This window comes from Notechis scutatus, chromosome 1 (assembly GCF_049901735.1).
Source record: "Notechis scutatus isolate UNSWTSFEM ecotype Mainland chromosome 1, rNotScu1.2, whole genome shotgun sequence".
In the NCBI taxonomy this organism is placed as follows: Eukaryota; Metazoa; Chordata; class Lepidosauria; order Squamata; family Elapidae; genus Notechis; species Notechis scutatus.
This window is the reverse complement of record NC_142009.1, coordinates 144,252,940-144,272,541: the sequence shown is the minus strand read 5'-3', so window position 1 is coordinate 144,272,541 and position 19,602 is coordinate 144,252,940. Positions and strand designations below refer to the sequence as shown.

The following is a 19,602-nucleotide window of genomic DNA, read 5'->3' as shown; positions in this document are numbered from 1 at the left end:
TTCATTATAACTCCCCATATGTTTTCAGAGCTGCCAACTATTCTTGTTTGAAGCATATTCATACGTATAGTAATACATTACCTTTTCCTTACTCCTCTCTCCTTTTTGAGGAGCTCATCAATGCCACCCAACTATAATTTGCATGGCTTTTTCCTTTCCTTCATGGAAGTCCCATGCTCTTATACACAGTCATTTTTGCTTCTTTTGATAAACATTCATTCCTTACATCTGGCCACATATGGTCTACTGTCTTTCTGCTAAAATTCACATATAGTACAATTTTTCTGTAGATTTTTCCATTGTAATAATAAACATTTCCCCAGATTTGTTAGAAATAATTTTGAGTCCTCAGCTAACATTGTAGTTGCGTACAAATTGCACGTATATTCATGCCCCTACAAACACATTTGTTCCATTGCTACAAGCATTCTTTATATGTTTATCCATAAATATCTTGACTTAAACAATTAAAGGGACATCCTCTGTTCTTGTGTATATCCTACTCAATGTTAAACCATTCTCTAAACATTCAATTTATGTTCATAGATATTTAATTTCCATCATGGAAGTTTAACAACCAGCCTTCAACTCCACACTCACAAAAAACTTGCCATAATTCAAGCCCGTTGCTTTTTCTATAATAAAATAAAATAAAATAAAAATAAACTCTTTTTAACATTCACACTTATGGACCTGAGGCATTCTGTAGCATAACGGTTTTGTGTCTGTTCTAAATAAATAGCATTCTGTAACCACTTCCCCTGTACCAATTGTCATTCTTTGGGGAGATTATCTTATTTGTTGGTTTATTTATTTAAAACAATATAACCGCCCATCTTCTACGTAGCTTCCAATCTTCCAATCCACACAGCTTGTCCTTTCTCTTCCTGCAGTATTCTACTTTCACTCTTTGTTTCTTTCACTACTTTTGTTCTCTCATCCTTCGCTAATATATCCAAATAAGTTTACATATGTCATTGCAAATGTACAATCATTTCTTTCAATTCAGCTTAGAATCCTGACTTGTTGGTAAATTCATCATACTTGTAAGTATGGCCTAATGGGAGGCTATCTATTTCTGGCTACTTTATTTATTATGAGTCAAATGCAATCAAGCACATTACATTGCAAGGATCAGCCCTTCAAAGTAGGCCAAGTGAGGAAAGCATACAGAGTTCATGAAGATTTCAGGAATGTTATTTTTCTTTATTAGCATGATGACAAAATCTTGAAAGCCACCAGGAATTTCTCTCACCCTCTTCTTAACACTAAACAAAACAGTTACAACTGGGCTATCTTGCATTTGTTTTTTACGCTTTTCCTGTTCTAGAACTGAGTTGTTATTCATTTTCTCTTAATATTTCTTGCATTCCTCCATCAATGAGTTATCTTCATGCTCTTTTATAGGAACAATATATGATAGAGCATTTCTCTCTACGTTAGCATAAGCATGGGCGAGAAACAGGAGATATTAAGGTTACGGTTTTACTGAGGCAAAGTTTAACATATTGAGATAAATATAATTCAGAATTTCAGAATCAATAACCAAGCAAGTTCTTGTTTGAACACAAATATTTTAAGACTTTTGAAATTTTGGTGGGAGACAATACCCAATTTCATGTTACCAAAATTAGTTTGGGTAATATAGTTTCCATTTTCATACTCTTAAAAGTTCTTCAGCCAAAATGAAATCAGACTTGCAGGTAGAATTATTTAATAAAAAGTAACACCAAATGGACCCAATCTTAAACACACTGGGAGGAAGATAGATTATTCATAAGATTTTAGGAGACCTCAAATGAATGTCAACAAATATGTTTTTAACGCAGTCATGAGACCCTGCCTGACCTATCTGAAAAAGACACAACTGTAGTGGTATCTTAAAAAGAATAGATTGGATTTCGGTGGGTGGAGTTTTATTTAAAGTTTTAACTTGTATTAGGTAGACTTCTCTCCATTTAGTTAACCCACACATGACCAGGAATTTACTTTGTAATATTCATATTGGGTTTTTTTAACCTCCCATTCAAAAAGATAAGCAGTGATTACTGGTGTCGTTGGCAGTTTTTGAATAATGAAAAAAAAAGCATTATTTTAGTTTTAGAGCACCAAGCCACCTTGTGAAAAAATAGTATAACGTTGTAATTCATAAGATAAGAGTTTTTTTATTGGGATATACTCAATTTTGCTTTTGCTGATTTGTTTAATAAGTCGTACTACAGAATTATATAACTATAGTAATATAAAGTGGTTCAGGCTACTGTAAGTAATGTGTTTCTCTGACCTTAAAACTGGGTGATTAGGAGGTCTGCCTGTTCTCCCAGTTTAGATCATCTAGAATTTTGGTCACACACCCTACATTCTACCGTATTTGCCTGCGTATAAGACAACTGGGCGTATAAGACGAGCCCCCAACATTTCCACTCAAAATATAGTTTTTGTTATATACTCGCAGTATAAGACGACCCCCCACTTGGAGGCATGCTTTTCAAGGCAAAAAAGTCGTCTCATACGCCGGCAAATACGGTAAGTTGTAACACTTGGGGTATTCTGGATATAATTCTTGATTGAGCGCCCCCAACCCCTTTCCCCCAAACTTACAAAGCCACCAAAATGCTTTAGAGAGGCAGCTTCGCCTTTCTCAGGCTGGCACTCAATTCCTCTCCCTTTCTTTGTGACAGCCCCGCGTGCGTGCCATCGGGACTCCAAGGGTGGGGGATGGACAGCTGCCAACTCTCTCTCTCTCTCTCTCTCTCTGTGTGTGTGTGTGTGTGTGTGTGTGGTGTGGAGGGTAATTCCGGCTATCTCTGGCCTCCGCTCGGTTTTAAAGTCGCTTGGCCGGTTCCCAAAGTCGCAGCGCGCTGGCCGGGAGACGCGGCGCCGGGTGGAAGCTCGGTGCAGGGGAGGCAGATCTTTTCTCTTAAGCGGGGAGGGGAGGAGGGGACAAGAGGAGGGACGGGACGGGACAGGGGGCGGGAGGAGGGCGCTCGCCTTCTTCCACCGCCCACCGGACCCTTTTCTTCCCAAGGGGACCCTGGAAAGCAGCTCGGGAGCCGGGTGGCCCTGCCCAGCGGGGTCCCATCAGGAACTTCCTGAGGACACCCCCCGCCCCAAGCACAGCCCTCCCGGTCTTTCAAAGAGGGAGGGAGAAGCGGAGGAGCAAATTGCCGCCCCCGCCCGCTGCCCAGAAGGAGGGGCGCCACAGTCCACCCCCACCACCTTCTCCCCCCACTCCCCGGGCCATTACACGGCTCGGGGCTGGCTGGGCGAAGCGGCCCCGCCAGAGACCCTCCCGCTCCACCCCCACCCCACCTCCAGATTGGCCTCCGCAGCGCCCGAGCCGGGCGGAGGGTGGGTGGGTGGGTGGAGGAGGAGGAGGAAGAGAGACTTCGGCTGGGCTTGAAGGGGCTTCGCAAGTTGCGGAGCTCCGCCCCGTCGCTCTTGCACCGAGTGACAATGTATTTACCGGCGTATAAGACGACCCCCCACTTGGAGGCATGTTTTTAGGGCAAAAAGTCGTCTTATACGCCGGCAAATACGGTAAATTTTCACAAATTGCCTGAATGATAATCTTTCCCCTCACTCTTTTAGACTGTATCTTATTCACATTTTATTTTGCTTTAGGAACTTTAAAAAATCATACTCTTTTTTCCTTTCCATAAGACCCACAAAAAATTATTAGTCAGTGGACTTCTACTTCAGTTGTCTTCCATAAAGTCAATAGTTGTCTGTTTAGTTGTCTCTTAATTTGGTTTTCTTTCACCAGATAAGTAAGTTACTAACTTCAAAATTTGATCTAGAGATTTGTGGCACTTGCGCTCTCCAAAATTCATTCGCTATAATCATTGCATGATTCCATAAATATCCATAGCATGCTACAGTTTTAGGGCTTGTTGCAAAATAGTTTTTGGTTTGATTTTATTAAAACACTGATTCTGTGTAATTATTCATGTATTTACCTCTCCTTTAATTTTAGGGTCCCTTGGCTAATGTGCCCAGTATGGATTCTATGTCATTAAAAGCTGCAATGGTGAGATAAATCATTTTCAGCTGTGTTATACAAGAGAAGAGGGGGAAACTGGGATAGGATTTTGAGAGTGGGTGTTTTAGTTTCTTTGTCATTGTGTTGTCACTGTTTATAAGATGCTCTAGATATAAGAGGACAAATTTGTATTCCAAGGTGTTTCCAATCTAAAATTTTAGAAATAAGGGAAAGGAAAAAAGGAAAAAGGAAGCCAGGTGTTCTTAAAGGTCAGTTCAGGGTTTTTTGGTTTTGGTTTTGGTCTGTGAGTTTAATAAATAATGGAAATCCAGGAGTGTGTAATATTTCACTGTAATGTAAAGGAATTTTAGAATTTAATTCTTTATTCGTTTCTAGTTAACCCACTACAGAACAAGAAAATTTCGTGTGATGTTAAGGAGGACATGACATTGATTCAGATTTCATGTTCATTTTCATAGCAGTTGTTTTTTTCAGATAAGTTATTTTGATATAGTACATTTGGTAGTGTTTTATAACACGAGAGACTTCAGAAATTGCATTCACCTTAAGATATGTCTAAGTTTGACAGTTGTTGTTAATTTAATTCAAATTGGAAAAAAAAACAATTGACATCTATAAACTTTAAGGAATGAAATCAAGGAGCAGGGATTTTTTTTCTTCTGTGAGAGGAAATTAACCCATGTAGTAAGGAGCGGTAACTAGAATGAGGCAAATGAGAAGAGAGCAGAAAGCAGAAAGAACAAGAATAAGATAAGGCTGGACTGACCCCCTTTCCTCATTCAAATGATTGCTGCCCAGTCCAAGTGTTGGGCTAGTGGGAAACATCTCCATTCTACATCTCCATTAGTCATCTCCATTAGTTTTGGCTAAGATATATAGGAAGTCGTGGACTTTTTCTGCATCCAGATTCTCCCTTCCTTGGAGCATTAGAATACATTTGGAGAGTGTTTGGGCCTAATTCTTGGCTTCTGAGCAGTGGGCCTATCTTTTGAGGACAACACATTGACTAATACCTGCCCTTCTCTATGTGACAGGTCCAGTTTGATCGTTATTTGTCTGCTCCTGATGGCCTGTTAATGCCACAGATAAACTTTCTCCTGAGCACAGCTGTTAGGTAAGTAAAATGTTTCTTTTTTTCCTTTCTTTCACAGAATCAGAATTCATTGTTTTCCTTTGCATGTGATGTACATAAGAATCACAGGCAAAGGCTCAAACTTGAGGGGGCTAATTTGAGGACTAAGCATGTTTAAAGTGCCCTTGACTGGCCGATACTCTGCAGGATGACAGCTTACTGATTCACAGTTGGTGAATTTATTATGTGAGGCAGCCAGCAGGACCATTTCGGAAAGACATTGTTTGGCTGAAAGACTGTTCTTTTCAATGGGTGTCCTGCAGTAATTTTGCCAGGAAGTTGGTTATAGCCATCTTTTGTGTTTGCTTGCATAGCTATTTTAATCTAACCAGTTGTTTGAGGGATAAAGGGGCTGCATCCACATGTTCAGCTGCAAATTGTATACTGTACCAGTATAGAAAAGGGACATGGGTGGGTGTGTGTGGAGGCAATCCCAGAAGAATGATTAAACTGATCTCTACAGTTTATTTCCATCATCATCATTAAAAGGTATGGATGTATAAAAATTCATAAAAGAAAGACTTACCCCTTGTGGCTGTTTCAGAGGTCAAGGCACAACTCTTGCACTGCTGCCAAATAATTGGGGGAAGAAGTTGGTCCCAGAAATCACATAACTTTGCATTGTGTAGACTAGTGGTTGCCAACTAGTGGGCTGGGGACCATTGGTGGTCCGCAAGAAAATTTTGGTGGTCCTCAGAGAAATGTCACCCCCAAAGCAATTAATCCAGGCTGTGCGGGAACACAAGGCTGTGCTGCCCACATGGCCCGCGGGAACACAAGGCTTGTGTCGCTTGCATTGCGAACAACATGAGGTAGTGAGGAGAGGGGGGGGGAAAGGGCGGAGGCGGGGACTTGCCCCACTCGCCCCACATGCCTCGCCTGGCCCCCAGGCTGCTTTTTTCCACTTCTTTTCTTCTTCTGCTTTTGGCTGCACACAAGGAAAGCAGCAAAAGTCCTTCTTTCTCTCCCCCAAACTCAGCCAGAAATGAGTCTTTGGGACCCTGCAAGGCATCCTGCTCCAAGAGGCTGCGCCAGCAAAGACTCATTTCTGGCAGAGTTTGGTGGGGGTGGGGGGGAGACTTCTGCTACTTCTGCTGCTTTCCTTGAATGAAGCCAAAAGTCTCTCTCTCTCTCCCCTTGAGAACGGAGCTGGAAACAGTATCCTGCGATCCCAAATAAAAAATGATTGATCGGTGGGAAAACAGGGCGGGGGAATTTTCCTGAAGACTTGTTTTGGGATTTTCCCAGGATCTCTGGTCCGCGGGATTTAAAATTATGAGTTTGGTGGTCCCTGAGGTCCAAAAGGTTGGCGACCCCTGGTGTAGACCCTCAGGCCATCCTGCCATTGCTGCCCAAGAGCATCTGCCTTCTGCCTCCTGGAAGAGGTTGTATTCATTGACAGTGAGTAGAGGCAGGGAGCTATTAGGATGACCTTCATTTTTTCTTCCTACAAAGAAAGGGGACAGGATCTCACTCACCAAGGCACTTTCTATGTTTATTCTGTTATCATCAGTTGTATATCTACATGTCTAATTCTGGTTGTGTTTTAGACAACAGATAATAAAACAGTCCACAGAACTGATCTGCCGAGCTTACACTGAACTGTATGCAGCTGTGATGAATCCTGATAATGCTTATAAAGATCCGGAAACTATATTACATAGATCTCCTCATCAAGTTCAGTCTCTTCTCTCCTAAACTTATCGCCCAAAACATGCCTTTTAAAACACGGACTGCATTACAAAAGAACGGACATAACACAGCTTTGAAACGGGCAAAGACTGTTGCTTGGGTTGCAGTTACGCATGTAATTAGCTGAAATCCCATTGACTTTTGTGGGGTGGTGTTAAATTGTATTGCTGGATGACAGCATTTCAAGTAATTTATTACAATTTGGGAAAGCTTTGTCCTAATTCAGATTACTTTTTATTATGATGGTAAAATAAATGGTGGAACCAAAGCATTTTCTTATTTTGGTGATTTAGCCAGTATTGGTATTGGCCTGCTATTTTTTTCCTTCAGCAATTTTTAACAAATTATATTGAGCCTATGCACAAACCACACTTTAGTTTATTTGATTAAAAACCCCCGTGCTAATACTACCCAGATATTTTGAAAAATATATTTTCTTATTGATTTAGTGAGTAAAAAAAATCAAAAACTTAGCAAACTCTTGTTAGGAGTAATTTTTTGGAGAAGGACTGGATTCCATGAGTTTTGTGTTTTTAATGGCACTGGAATAGGATAGCTTTTCAGAAATTTTATTTTAAAGAATCCTACAAGTTGTATCCTTTCTATAATCAAGTATTCAATATGCTATAAATAAAGATTTAAAAAATACTTAAAATTTAAAACCATTAATACTATTAAAATGACTACTAAGATGCAGCGGAAGAGAAAGGCCTCAAACTCTTTCCTGAAACCTGGAAGAGAAGATTGAAAAGGTGTATTCCATAGGCTCAGGAGTGACACTGAACAGGGTTCACAAATGCTGTGCTCAAAAAGCAGATTTTGACATTTGTTTGAGTACCTCAAAATATGGACAGATTGAATATTTCTGAAAACACATGATTCCTTTTTCACTCCCAAGTCAAATGCAACTTTTTCTCTGTGTTAAAACATCACTTGGTACCAACAAGAGCCTCCGCTCCCTTCCATTTTTTTAATCTGTAATTTTATTGTCAAAATTAGTAAGGAAGCTGGTATATGCTTCAAGTTAAAACAGAATTTAGTTTCCATCAGCATTTTTAGTAAATAAAAATGAGGCATGGAAGATCTGTTTGGGAATATGCTTACACGGTCAAAAAAAATGGCACAGGTAGATTCAATTGAGCATTGATAATATATGCCTAGGGCTTCAGAAAGAACGGAAAGCAATATTTTTGCTAGCTTGCAAAAGTAAAATAAATATTGATGGGTAAGCCCACATAACACTAATTTCTTTGCTCATGGCTTGCTCTCTCAATGTGCCAATTCATCCCCAAAATATTGGAGAATGGAATGCCTTCCTGGGAAGCCTATTCTCCTTGTAGACCCTTTATGTAATTCGGTGCTGCTTAGTTTGAAAATGCTGGGATACATTTCCAAACACAACAGATTCTCCAATGCAGATCTGTAACTTTTTTTGAACAGAAGAAAGTGAGGGTGATAAGAAGGGTTGGTCTGGTTCATGCAATTCCCCTTCCCCCTTCCTGCACAAATAGAACTGCAGGGAAAAAAAGGTTGCACACAGAGGCCTATTTCTTCTTTGGCATTAAATGTGGACTGTTTTCTGGATTATTATGCTTCTCAGCAAAATTGGTTAAAGAGCACCAGAATAGTTCCCATCATGTAAATGTTCTTTAATATAATTTGGGATGCGATGAAGAATTTTACAGAGCTGAAAGAACAATTTTAGATGTCACTCTAAATTTCATTTAACAACTGAAGTATCTTTTTAAAGGATTCTGTGCCATCTGCTAAAATGCATTTAGTTATGTAAGGGCCTCTGATTCATCTGATCCACATTAGAGTGATTTTCTGCTTCATTTCGTAGTGCTTGCCTGCAGCAGAGAGTATTATGCTAAAGAAAAGCAGAAAAGTTAATGTAAGGGTGAAAGGGTATAGGATGCAAAACTTACACCCAAAGTAGCACTTCCCAATCCATAACTTTGGAAGTATAACAGAATAACAGGGTTGGAAGGTAGTCCAATCCTCTGCTCAGGCAAGAAACCTAATACTATTTCAGAAAAATGGTTGTCCAATTTCTTCAGTGTTGGAGCGTTCACAATTTCTGGAGACAAGTTCTTCCACTGATTAATTGTTCTAACAGTCAAGAAATTTCTCCTTAATTCTAGGTTGCTTCTGTCCTTGATTAGTTTCTATCCATTACCCTTGTCCTGCCTTCAAGTGCTTTGGAGAATAGATTGAATATTCAGTAGTACTTGAAATAAGTGCCAAGATAAAACGTTTCTTGCTAAAATACAAATAAGACTGCTATTTTCTGCAGGTTACTTGTGAGAAGCCCTAGTTATAGGGAGAACATACTGTCAACAAATGTAAGATAAGGCAGCAATAACTTCCGTGGAACCCATACAAGATTGAGTTCGTATCGTATCACGGTAACGTCAGGGAATCCAATTTGAACTTGAAATAGAAGTTATAAATTTGTAAAGACTTGCCAACCTCTGTTCATAAACTTTTACAAACTAAAATCTTCAAGGCTATTCTAACGTTTGAACTTCTACAGTACATAAAATGAGAGAAAATAACGATATATATTTCATACCAAAATAATATACCTAATAAACCCAGGAAAATCAAATATTCCCTGAACTGGGAATATTATTGATGTAGAATGCCATGTTGATTGTACCTAGGAAGAGGCAAAGATTCGCAACCTGTGTGGTTTCATGATCCCTGAAAATGATAAGTGTATGGGATTCCCTTGAATAAAATGAACTATTGGAGTTAAGGTTAGGCAAAAAAATAACTCTATCACTTACTTTTAATTATGGAATGATAATCTATATATTGTATGTATTCTCTGACTTTGCAGCACTACAGTTGAGCACAGGTCAAATAAAGAGCAAGGCTTATAGAAAAAAAAATTATTCTGCCTATGTGAAGCTCTAAAAAAAATATGGACCATTACCACTCCAATTCCTTGGAAGCCCCAACCCAGTTTGAGACTGTGGTAGAAGCAGTTTTCTTAAAAAGCTTTCAGAGTTAAAAGATGCTAAATCCCATAACATACACCCATAGTTTTCTAGATAAATAATGACAATAGCTTATCCATTTTATTTCCGAGCTACTGTTATACGTAGATGAATATAGTTTATGCTGCTATTTTGCAAACACTTGGTATCCCCCCTTTAAAAAAGCAAAATCTAGAAAGGGGTGGGTTTTGATTCCAACTGTGGCAAGAGACACTTGGGCATGATATTGCCAGCCTTAATTTTCCTTTGATACAAACCTGGTATTTCTCAACATGCCCCTCAAGAACTTTAGGAGTGGAGTTTCAATTCCATGTACAGGTAATCCTAGACTTATGACAACAATGGAGCCCTAAATTTATGTTACTGAGACATTGGTTAAGTGAATTTTGCCCCATTTTACGATCTTTCTTGCCCCAGTTGTTAAGTGAATCACTGCAGTTATTAAGTTAGTAACAAGGTTGTTAAGTGAATCTGTCCTACCCATTGACTTGGCTTTTCAGTAGGTCGCAAAAGGGGATCACGTGACCCAGAGACACTGCAACTGTCATAAATACGAGTCAGTTGCCAAGCATCCAAATTTTGATCACATGACCCTGGGAATGCTGCAATGGTCATAAATGTGAAAGATGGTCATGTGTTGTTTTTTTCCAGTGCCGTTGTAACTGTGAATGGTCACTAAGCAAACTGTGGTAAGTCAAGGACTACCTGTATAAGAAGAGGCTGCCACAATTATATAAGGAGTTAGGTAGGATCCAGAAAAGTTGTTAGTGCACCTAGAGCTGAAGCTTACCTTGTAAATCTGTTTGTGGTGGCGCTGGACAGTAAAAAAAAATGCTCAATTGACCCTACCACACATTAGATTTAGCAGGAAGAAATTAGGAACCTGCTGCTGTTTATAGTGTTTGAACAGACACCAAGTCTAATCAGCCAAAGACAGTACCAGCTGGTGATTTTTTTTTCAAAAAAGACATTTGAACTGATTTGCACCGTGTGGCATCCCAAAATATCTTTCTGGGAAAATAAAGGCCTCCGTCTTAGGAGAAACAGCTACTAATAGGAAGCAAGTGATTGATTCTTCCTATCCCAGGCACCCTCTGGTCTGCTAACTTCTGAGGAAATTGGTGGAAGTGTTGGTAAAAAATAATTGCCCCATCCCACCATAATGAATTTTATTCACACCTGAATAAAGTTCTTAAAAGAAGAATTGTAAAAAGTATCTAAAAGCTTGTTTAGTCATTGATTTTCCTGAACAAAAAGTCTTGGAATCAATACTACCAACTAGATCCCATTTAAACTTTACAAATTTTGTATAAGTCAATACAATGCAGTGAATATTATTCAGCAGCCTTATTCTTAACAGTCAGCTTGGGTGTATTAGCTACTGGTTCTCCCACACAAACCCCAAAACCAACTAAGAAGGTCCTATACAAACTTTAATAAAGTGTATACATACAGTACATCCAACCAGCTGTGAGTACTAAGTGATTCAAGTTCTCTAACACAAAACTTGATATAGGCCTGTTGAAACGTCTTGATATTTCTACAAAATATATTTGTACATTTTTGTTGGAATTCTTGCATGTTTATTCTCAATTCATAATGCCCATTTGTGATTTTGATAAGCACTATGTTTTTTTAAAACCCAATCTCTTCCCAGCATCAGGACTCATGGGCTTTTTCCAAAACAATATCTTGTCCAAGTGCATATACAGTAGTTTCATATTTGATCAGGTTTTTAAATTAATTATGGGGAGGTATTTCATCAGTTGTGTATTGACCTACATTCTGAGAGGATTCAACTCAAGAAACAAGTTCAGCCATCTTGTTTAATTTAATGCCAAACCTGAAATATGCTGGAAATTGGAAAATACATAAATACACTTTCAAATATTGGGGTGGGTGGGAAATGGAAGATGAATTTTAAAGTGCAATTTTTATTGTTAACACAAATCGGTTTCTACCTCCATACTCACCCTTTGTTTAAAAGGTAAACAAATAATGATACATAACAAAAGCATATTTGTTACTACAAAATAATTGCATTTATTTTACTCATTAATTTGAGTCACCCCTAATCGAAATAACAAACATCTGTGACTTCAGAATCAAAAAATATTTAAGCCAAATCTTTGAAGCGTCTCAGTTTTTTGTAATAAAAGTTAGTCATCTTAATTAGCGACTGCATTAGTTTATGAATGTTAATAAACTAAACAGTACTATTTCTGATTGTCTTTTATATTTGAGAAATCAATGAAAATAGGTTTTATTTGTTGAGGTCTTGAACCTTTTCTTTAATAGAGGGAAGGATTTACAAAGAAAATATATTTTCTCACAATTTTGAAAGGCAAGATGAACTTACTGGAGTCCATTCCATTGTGAGATGGGGTAGACATCCATGGGGAAACAGGTGAAATTAATAGTGTCACATATATGATGCTATTGCAGTTTCTACTGGATTCCTACATGTGACCAGGATTAGATCACAAAGCAATGAGAAGCAGATTTACAATTTGCACTAAATAACCAAAACATCCAATACTAACAATGAGATTATGCAAGAGATCAGTGATGTTTACTAATTTCTATGGGTTACTAAGGGACATCATTTGTAAGGCCACAGTTTCTTACTAGAGCTATGTAATATTAAGTGTAGGCTATAGTAGAATCTATTAAGCACCACCTGTGGACAGGTGTGATAATTGATGTTTGTTTTGGTCATGATCAGCTTTATTTCTCTTAAGATAGTGCATTTTCAACTAAATATGATGATGATGATCAGACTAACAATAAACTGCCTAAAATCTAGTAATACTTCTGTCTCTTTGGAATATTCTTTGTGACAACCTTTTCTGACTTTATTATCTCCAGATGCCTTGGATTAGAGCAGTCATGGCAAACCTTTGGGGCTCGGCACCTGAAAAATTTGGAATAGGCCTAATTTGACTCTGCTGATGTGTTATACGTCACACACACATACACGCACACACCTAGGCCATTCTGGATAGCAACACTTGGTGGCAATGCAGAACTGGCCTGAAGATGAGACTCGGGCCTTGGTTTCAATCCTAGCAACACTGCTGCCACTCAAAATGGCTGCCTCATGGTGTTCTCAAAGCGGACCCCAACCTTTCTACCGCCTGCCCGGTATACCCACCTTCCACCTCCCCCCGCATGCCCCAGGCCCCCCCCATCTTGAGAAAAGCTTCCAGTGAGCCACCCGAAAGCTAGAAGCCTTTTTCAAACACTGCTGCCACCAAACCAGCGGCCCGGTAGGACTGTTCCATCGGGACGGCCATGGACGATGGTGGGCCTGCTCTAAAGCACACAAACTTTTGGGAACAGTACAATTGCCCCACGCAGTCCGGCACTTCCTAGAATCTGCCACACACCACTTACCTTCAAGTGATGTTCCCTTTCTGTTGACAGACTCAGGAGCCTACCTGAGGCTGCTCCAGTCCAGATCACACAAAGCCTTCATTGTTGAAGCAGTTTCAGGGAATGCTCTTCCATGGCTTCTGCAGCCTCTGAAAAACCACATGAAAGCACACATCGGTTTTCACAATTTTCAGTGGGGGTGGTGGTGGTCTGGAGGCCACATGAGAGCCTGGTCTTCTTGCGTGATTTTTGGAAGCTCCAAAAGCTGCGCGAGAGCACACCTTGTTCTCATGCGGCCTCTGTGGCCTCCAAAAACCACCTGAGAACAGGCCATGCTTTCAAGAATAGTTGTTGGGTGTTGGGGAAGGCCGGTATGTCACCCAAAACATGGCACGTCACCTTTGACCCATGTCATAGGTTCACCATCACTGGACTAGAGACTTTGTTATCTCTACCAAACATGGCCATTGCGGGGTGGGGTGGGGGGAAGCACCAAATTAGGAAAAGCTGCTTCTCCATTCCAGATAGGTTTCTATAAAGCAGTTGGGTTTTGTCTGTATGAGGAGATTGTAAAGGTAGTGTTTTCCTGAACTTTGAATGCCAGCAGTAGGTGCACCTGCTCCTAAAGAGCCTCTGACGTTATTGGAGACGACTTGGCTGGAGCAGCAGAAAGCTTATCAACATTTGAGGGGGCCTCTAAAAGTACATTTGTAAATGACTACCATGAAAGTGAACAATTTCCTGTAACTCAATGTACTTTCCTTTAGACTTTAGCATCACAACATGCCTGCCCTTGAAAAAAATAAATGGCACAATAATTATTTGTTACCTCAATATGATACACTGCATGCCAGTCCTTTCCCCCTTCTGCTAGGAGGTAATTTGTGTTCATCATAAACTCCTATTAGACTAAATAAAAGGGCTAAAGTGAAATGCCTGTAAAGATGGCCCCTGGACAAAAAAATAATAATTCTTTGGATGCTTTATTAAAAGGATAGCCTTAATTAATAACTAAAGAGTGAATGCTTTTAGGGTAAGTTAGAAATTAAGAGCTGCTGCGCTTGCCTTTCTATTTTAATGGTCATCTATTCAATCTATTAGAGTAAAGTAGATGCAGTCAGCCAACTGCTCCAGAGAACAAACATCTGACTGCCACCCACAGAGGGAAGAGCAAAAAACTTATGAACTTTGCTGTCATCAGCTTTTGGCTTCACTCCCCAAACAGAATCAATATGTTCAGGAAGTCACTGCAGTTACGTCAAAAAGGGGCGTCCTATGAGCTCAAATGGCGTCTTCAGTAGTTCATTTGTTTGCCATTGCTCAGAGACTTAGGCAGTGGGTAGCTAATGAATGGGAGAAAGACGTGAGCAAAACAAACAAACAAATTGTCCAAATATCCAACTGCATTCCAATCCACCGTTCTTTGCTCTATATTCCTGATTTCTACAAGCTAATCCAGAGAGATAAGCTTTATGTGGTGACTCTCAAGATTGGAAACAGTTTTGCAGGGTGTTCCCTAAATTAAAAAGGCCTTTTAATGCAGGTTTGAATTGGATGTCTTCAGAAGGATTCCCTGTTTGTGAGGAGTGAGCAGTCAGGTTCCCTGAACCGCAGTATCTCTTAACAGCATGGAAGATTTGGAATGTCTGGAAACTTCCGAATCAGTGTTTCTCACCTTAGCAATGTTAAGTTGTGTGGACTTCAACTTCCAGAATTCCCCAGCTAGTTGAACATTGCTGAAGTTGGGAAACCCTGCTCTAAGCAATGCACCAGGAACATCTGCTGGCATACTGGCAATGTGCTCCCACGTCCTCCTCCAGAAGAAACTGCTACTGTATACTAGGCACCGTTTTTTTTAATCCTTAAGCACTATTTAACGGAAGCTTCCTATATTACCAGTGAGCAAAGTTGGAGGAACTGTAAACGCATGTCTAGCAAAAGGCAAATTGTAAGCAATGTGCTTTTACAATAGAAAGGGGTTTCTTTTTAATCATTATTTTTGGGTCCCAGAAGAGAAATGGTTCTATTTGGATTAGGGCTGCCGCAGAAGGTAAAAAAACGCAAGTCTTTTTTTCCTACGCTGGATTGGAAAATTATGTGTGGCACGATCAGAGTTGACAGAAGGAAATCATTTGCTCAGAAAAGCAGAGCAGTGGGAATTGATCATGTCCCACAGGAAGATTCCCTTCTGTAGCCATACAGACCTGACATTCTACTCACTGCCATTGGTGTAGGAACCGATGGGAAACTATGAGTTAGAGTAGCTCAATGTAGTGGAGCCCAGCCACATTGACACGTATACACATACATGTTGGTGACTGATGATCATGAGTTCAGGTCTGCAAATATCTGCCATTGGGTTGCTTCTATCCAACCTCTAATGTTGAATAGCCAGCCAGTCGAGCATACGGTTTCTGTTGCATTAATTTAGAAAGTGGCAAAATTCAAGAAATGCTAACTCTATTTGTTGTATGTCTTTGAGGCGCTATTTGTACAAGATGCTATAAACTGTGATTACTAAGCCACAATAGCTAAATTTAAACCAAATGAACCTGATCATATCATATGATCAACTCATATATCACAATATGAGTTGTGAGTGAGCCAGTCCATCTTATTAAGCCACAAGATGGTTTCTTCGTTTGATTTATCCTGTTGTATGAAAGGCAACAAGTTGTGCTTTATGTTATGAGTTAGCATGTTGTATTGGCCCCCGCCCCCCCCACCACCCCAACACCACCCCCCCCCCCCCACCCAAAAAAACTACCGGAAGCCAGCTTCCAAAAAGATGCGGCGCCCAGCTTACAGTTCACGGATTCATCCACCCACTGACTGTTGACTAATAAACTAAGTCAATCTTACTTTCATACTGCTACTTGTTGCCCATCTGGCAGAGTTTGAACTCATCTTAATTCAGGAGCAAAGAGGAGGAAGTTTATCCATTCACTACTTCATTTCATGTTTGTACCTCAATTTCAATTTCCTGTAACTGATGTACTGCAAGGAAATGCAAAGCTGAGTGTGTATGCTCTCTGTCCTGTCCTTTGGTCTTGAAACAGCACAAGCAGCAAAGCAGAAATAATAGTAAGCATTACTTTGAATCCCTGGCTCTCTTTGTGTGACACACTAACCTTAAAAAAAAAAAAGTGAACAAGCACGGATGCCCTCTTATCCTGCCGTAGGCATTGGACCTTAAAATAGTTTCCAAATGCTCAAACCGATGGCTGTTTCAGGATCAGATGATCTAATAAATTATAAAGCTTAGTGAAAGTAAAGTTACCAGATTTACTTTATTGCAAACATTTTGGATGACTGTCAGAGAGCAAAGAGATATAGAAACCTCTCATATTGCTGCCGTCCACCAGTCACCCAAATGTTTGCAACCTAGATCTATTGTAGTAGCCCTAAAATAAATAGTAGCAAGTGGCAGGAATTAAGGGAGCAATATGCTTTTATTTAACCTTTCTTTCCCATTTTGTATGTTTTGTGAATTTATCTGCTGAATTGTTTTCTCTAGTAAGATTCATAGTTCGCTATTGTTTATCCATCCCAAATCCCTCATTTCAAACAAACTGCACTGGAAGACATGCATCCTAAAATATGACCCATATTTCTTTGCAAGACAGATAATTTTAAGGTAGTGGGGGGGGGACGGACACAAAGTAAGGTTCTTCTGCTACCCTTTAGAACAAGGGTGTCCAACCTTTCACCTTCCCTGGGCCACATTAGAAGATGAAAATTTGGTTTGGGCCCCACATAAAATAAAATAACAGTAACGATACCTGATCATCCAAAAAAACCATAGAAAACATAGTTAACATATTAAACTTACTTGGAAATGAAGTTAGTGAGATGTTTGACATTGTTTCTCAGCCACCAATGCATCCATATTTGCTTCGATGGAACTTGTTGCAATTCTCAGTGAGTGCTCAAGGTGCTCATCAGATATTTTGGTTCTAGTTTTATTCTTTGTGTGCTTCATCCTTGAAAATAGCTGCTCACAAATGTAGGTGCTTCCAAATAGCGATGACATGAATAAGGCATGATTGTGAAATGAAGGATATTTTTCTCTGGGAACATATATCTTATAGAAGTCCATTAAAGAGACATGGTCAAATTTTTCTTTCAGTTGAATGTCAGATTGGAGCTCTATGCATTCCATTTGCAAATTGGCAGGTAATATATTAATGTCCACTGAAAATGCAAATATCAGAAAAGATGGCTGATTTTTTCTAAAATCTTGAAACCTGTTCTGAAATTCCTGTACCAAATTGAAAAGCAAGGCTGCATATTTTTCCGTGTTCACAGAGGCGTGTTTAGCCAACGTGCTAAAATGCATCAAATTTTTTGCCTTCATTTGAGAATGCCATAGTTTCAGTTTCATTTCGAACGCTGTTATAGTTTGAAACATTGTGCTGACCAATTGGTTTTCACCTTGAAGACGCATGTTTAACTCATTTAAATGGGTGGTCAAGTCGACTAAAAATGCCAAATCTGTGAGCCAGTTTTCATCGTCAAGTTCTGGCACACATTTTGTTTTAGATTCCATAAATGACTTGATTTCATTTCTCAGATCATAAAATCTTGCCAGCATTTTCCCTCGACTTAACCATCTTACTTCAGAAAAGTAAATGATGTCCCCATACTCAGCATCCATAAATTTAAGGAATTCCTGGAATTGGCGATGATTCAATCCCTTGGACCTTATGAAATTTACAGCCTTGATGACAATCTGCATGACGTTAGCCATCTTTTGCACATAAATTTTCTTGGTGTACTATGCAGTGATATTTAATCATACTGAAATTTTGGGAGGCAATTGCATCATCTTCTATCAATTTTACAAGTCCATCTCTGTTACCTATCATTGCAGGGGCACCATCAGTAGCTATGCCAGATATGTTAGCAAATGACAAAGAAAATCGCTGTAATGTATTTTTCACAGCTTCATATAAATCTCTTGCTTTAGTTGTGTCTTTCAGTGGAACTAAAGCAGCCATTTCTTCAGTGATATTATATTTGTCATCAATGCCTCTAATAAAAATTGCCAATTGAGCTGTATCTGTAGCATCTGTACTTTGCCTATCGCCATAGCATAACATTTAAAATGAGCAGCTCTACTCTTCACAGCTTTTTCGATGGATTTTCCTATATCTTCAATTCGCCTGGCTACAGTCTGGTGAGACAAACTGATTTTTGAAAAGTCCCCTTTTTTATCCGGGCAAATTATATCAGCCACGGTTTCCATGCATTCCTTAATAAACTCACCATCGCAATACGGTTTTGATTTTTTGGCTATCAGGTTTGCAACCACATAACTGGCTTTGACAATAGAATCTGATTGAATCAATACTTTTTTAAAATAATTTTGTTGAGATGATAGATTTTTTTTCAGTTCAGCGATTTTGTCTTTACGACACATTCCTTCATACACAGCAAATTTCTCAGCATGTCTTGTCATGTAATGCCTTTTCAAATTGTAGTCTTTGAAAACTGGCACTAATTCTTTGCAAATTAAGCAGATTGCCTTACTATTGGACTCAACAAAAAAGTATTCATCTGTCCACTTTTCTTGGAACACTCTTCCTTCATCTATAATTTTTCTTCTTTTGTGTTTGTTTTTATTTTTTGACATTTCAGAAGCCATGCTGGAATGTAAAAAAAAGGACTTTTAGAAAGCTTGGTTTAATAATCAATGTGATTACTATGTGCATTATGCTACAGATTTCCCTTTCAAATTAATGGGAAGTGGAATGCAATTGGATTTTGATGCAGAATTCCACAGCCAATTTTGTATCAAAATCCGTTGTGTGAACCCAGCCTTAGTCTCCTGACTACCAGAAAGTGGCTTACCTGGAGTTAGGATGCTGGAATGAAGTCTGTCTGCTTTAATGGATGCTGGTATGAGGACTGTCTGGTTTTATGGATGCTGGTATGAGGCCTGAAGTAATGGATGCCTGGAGGGAGAGAAGATCTTGGTTAAATATGGAGCTATGTGGGTGGAGAATGACAGGAGACTACCAGAAAGTGGCTTACCTGAGAGTTCGGATGCTGGGATGAGGACTGTCTGCTTTTATGGATGCTGCAGTGAGGACTGCCGTTAAGGATGCTGCCTCTTGTTGTGCGTAGATGGTATGATAATGTACAAGGTAAGACAGTAATGGGGTATAAGGGCCACAACATTGCAGAGGAGACAGAGGAGGAACAGGGCTGCGGACATTGTATACTGGGAATATAAAATCCTGCAGACATTGTATACTGGGAATAATAAATCCTGCAGAGAGATGGCGGCCTACGCAGCAGTTAAAAGCTGCTATCAATCACGGCAAAAATGAGCTAATTTATTGCAGGTCGGAGCCCACCAGGTGTTAGGTCCCCGGTGGGCCAGTCCGACC

The 19,602-nt window shown here is 39.6% G+C and overlaps 1 protein-coding gene and 1 long non-coding RNA gene across 2 annotated transcripts in view; one reads left to right on the top strand and one right to left on the bottom strand.

The window, feature by feature from the left end:
• COG6 (component of oligomeric golgi complex 6) overlaps nucleotides 1-12,051 on the top strand; it is a 39,058-nt gene extending 27,007 nt beyond the window's left edge. Inside the window, exons 17-19 of the mRNA XM_026668586.2 lie at nucleotides 3,977-4,030; nucleotides 5,038-5,117; nucleotides 6,686-12,051. Of these exons, the coding sequence (XP_026524371.1) occupies nucleotides 3,977-4,030; nucleotides 5,038-5,117; nucleotides 6,686-6,833 (282 nt within the window). The 3' untranslated portion in view covers nucleotides 6,834-12,051. The remainder of the gene's footprint in view (nucleotides 1-3,976; nucleotides 4,031-5,037; nucleotides 5,118-6,685) is intronic.
• Nucleotides 12,052-18,356: 6,305 nt separating this feature from the next.
• Nucleotides 18,357-19,263, bottom strand: LOC113412676 (uncharacterized). Its single transcript, XR_015747045.1, has 2 exons — nucleotides 19,061-19,263; nucleotides 18,357-18,855 (listed from the first exon to the last, which is right to left on the bottom strand). It is a non-coding gene; the product is annotated as an uncharacterized LOC113412676 (long non-coding RNA).
• Between the last annotated feature and the right edge of the window lie 339 nt (nucleotides 19,264-19,602).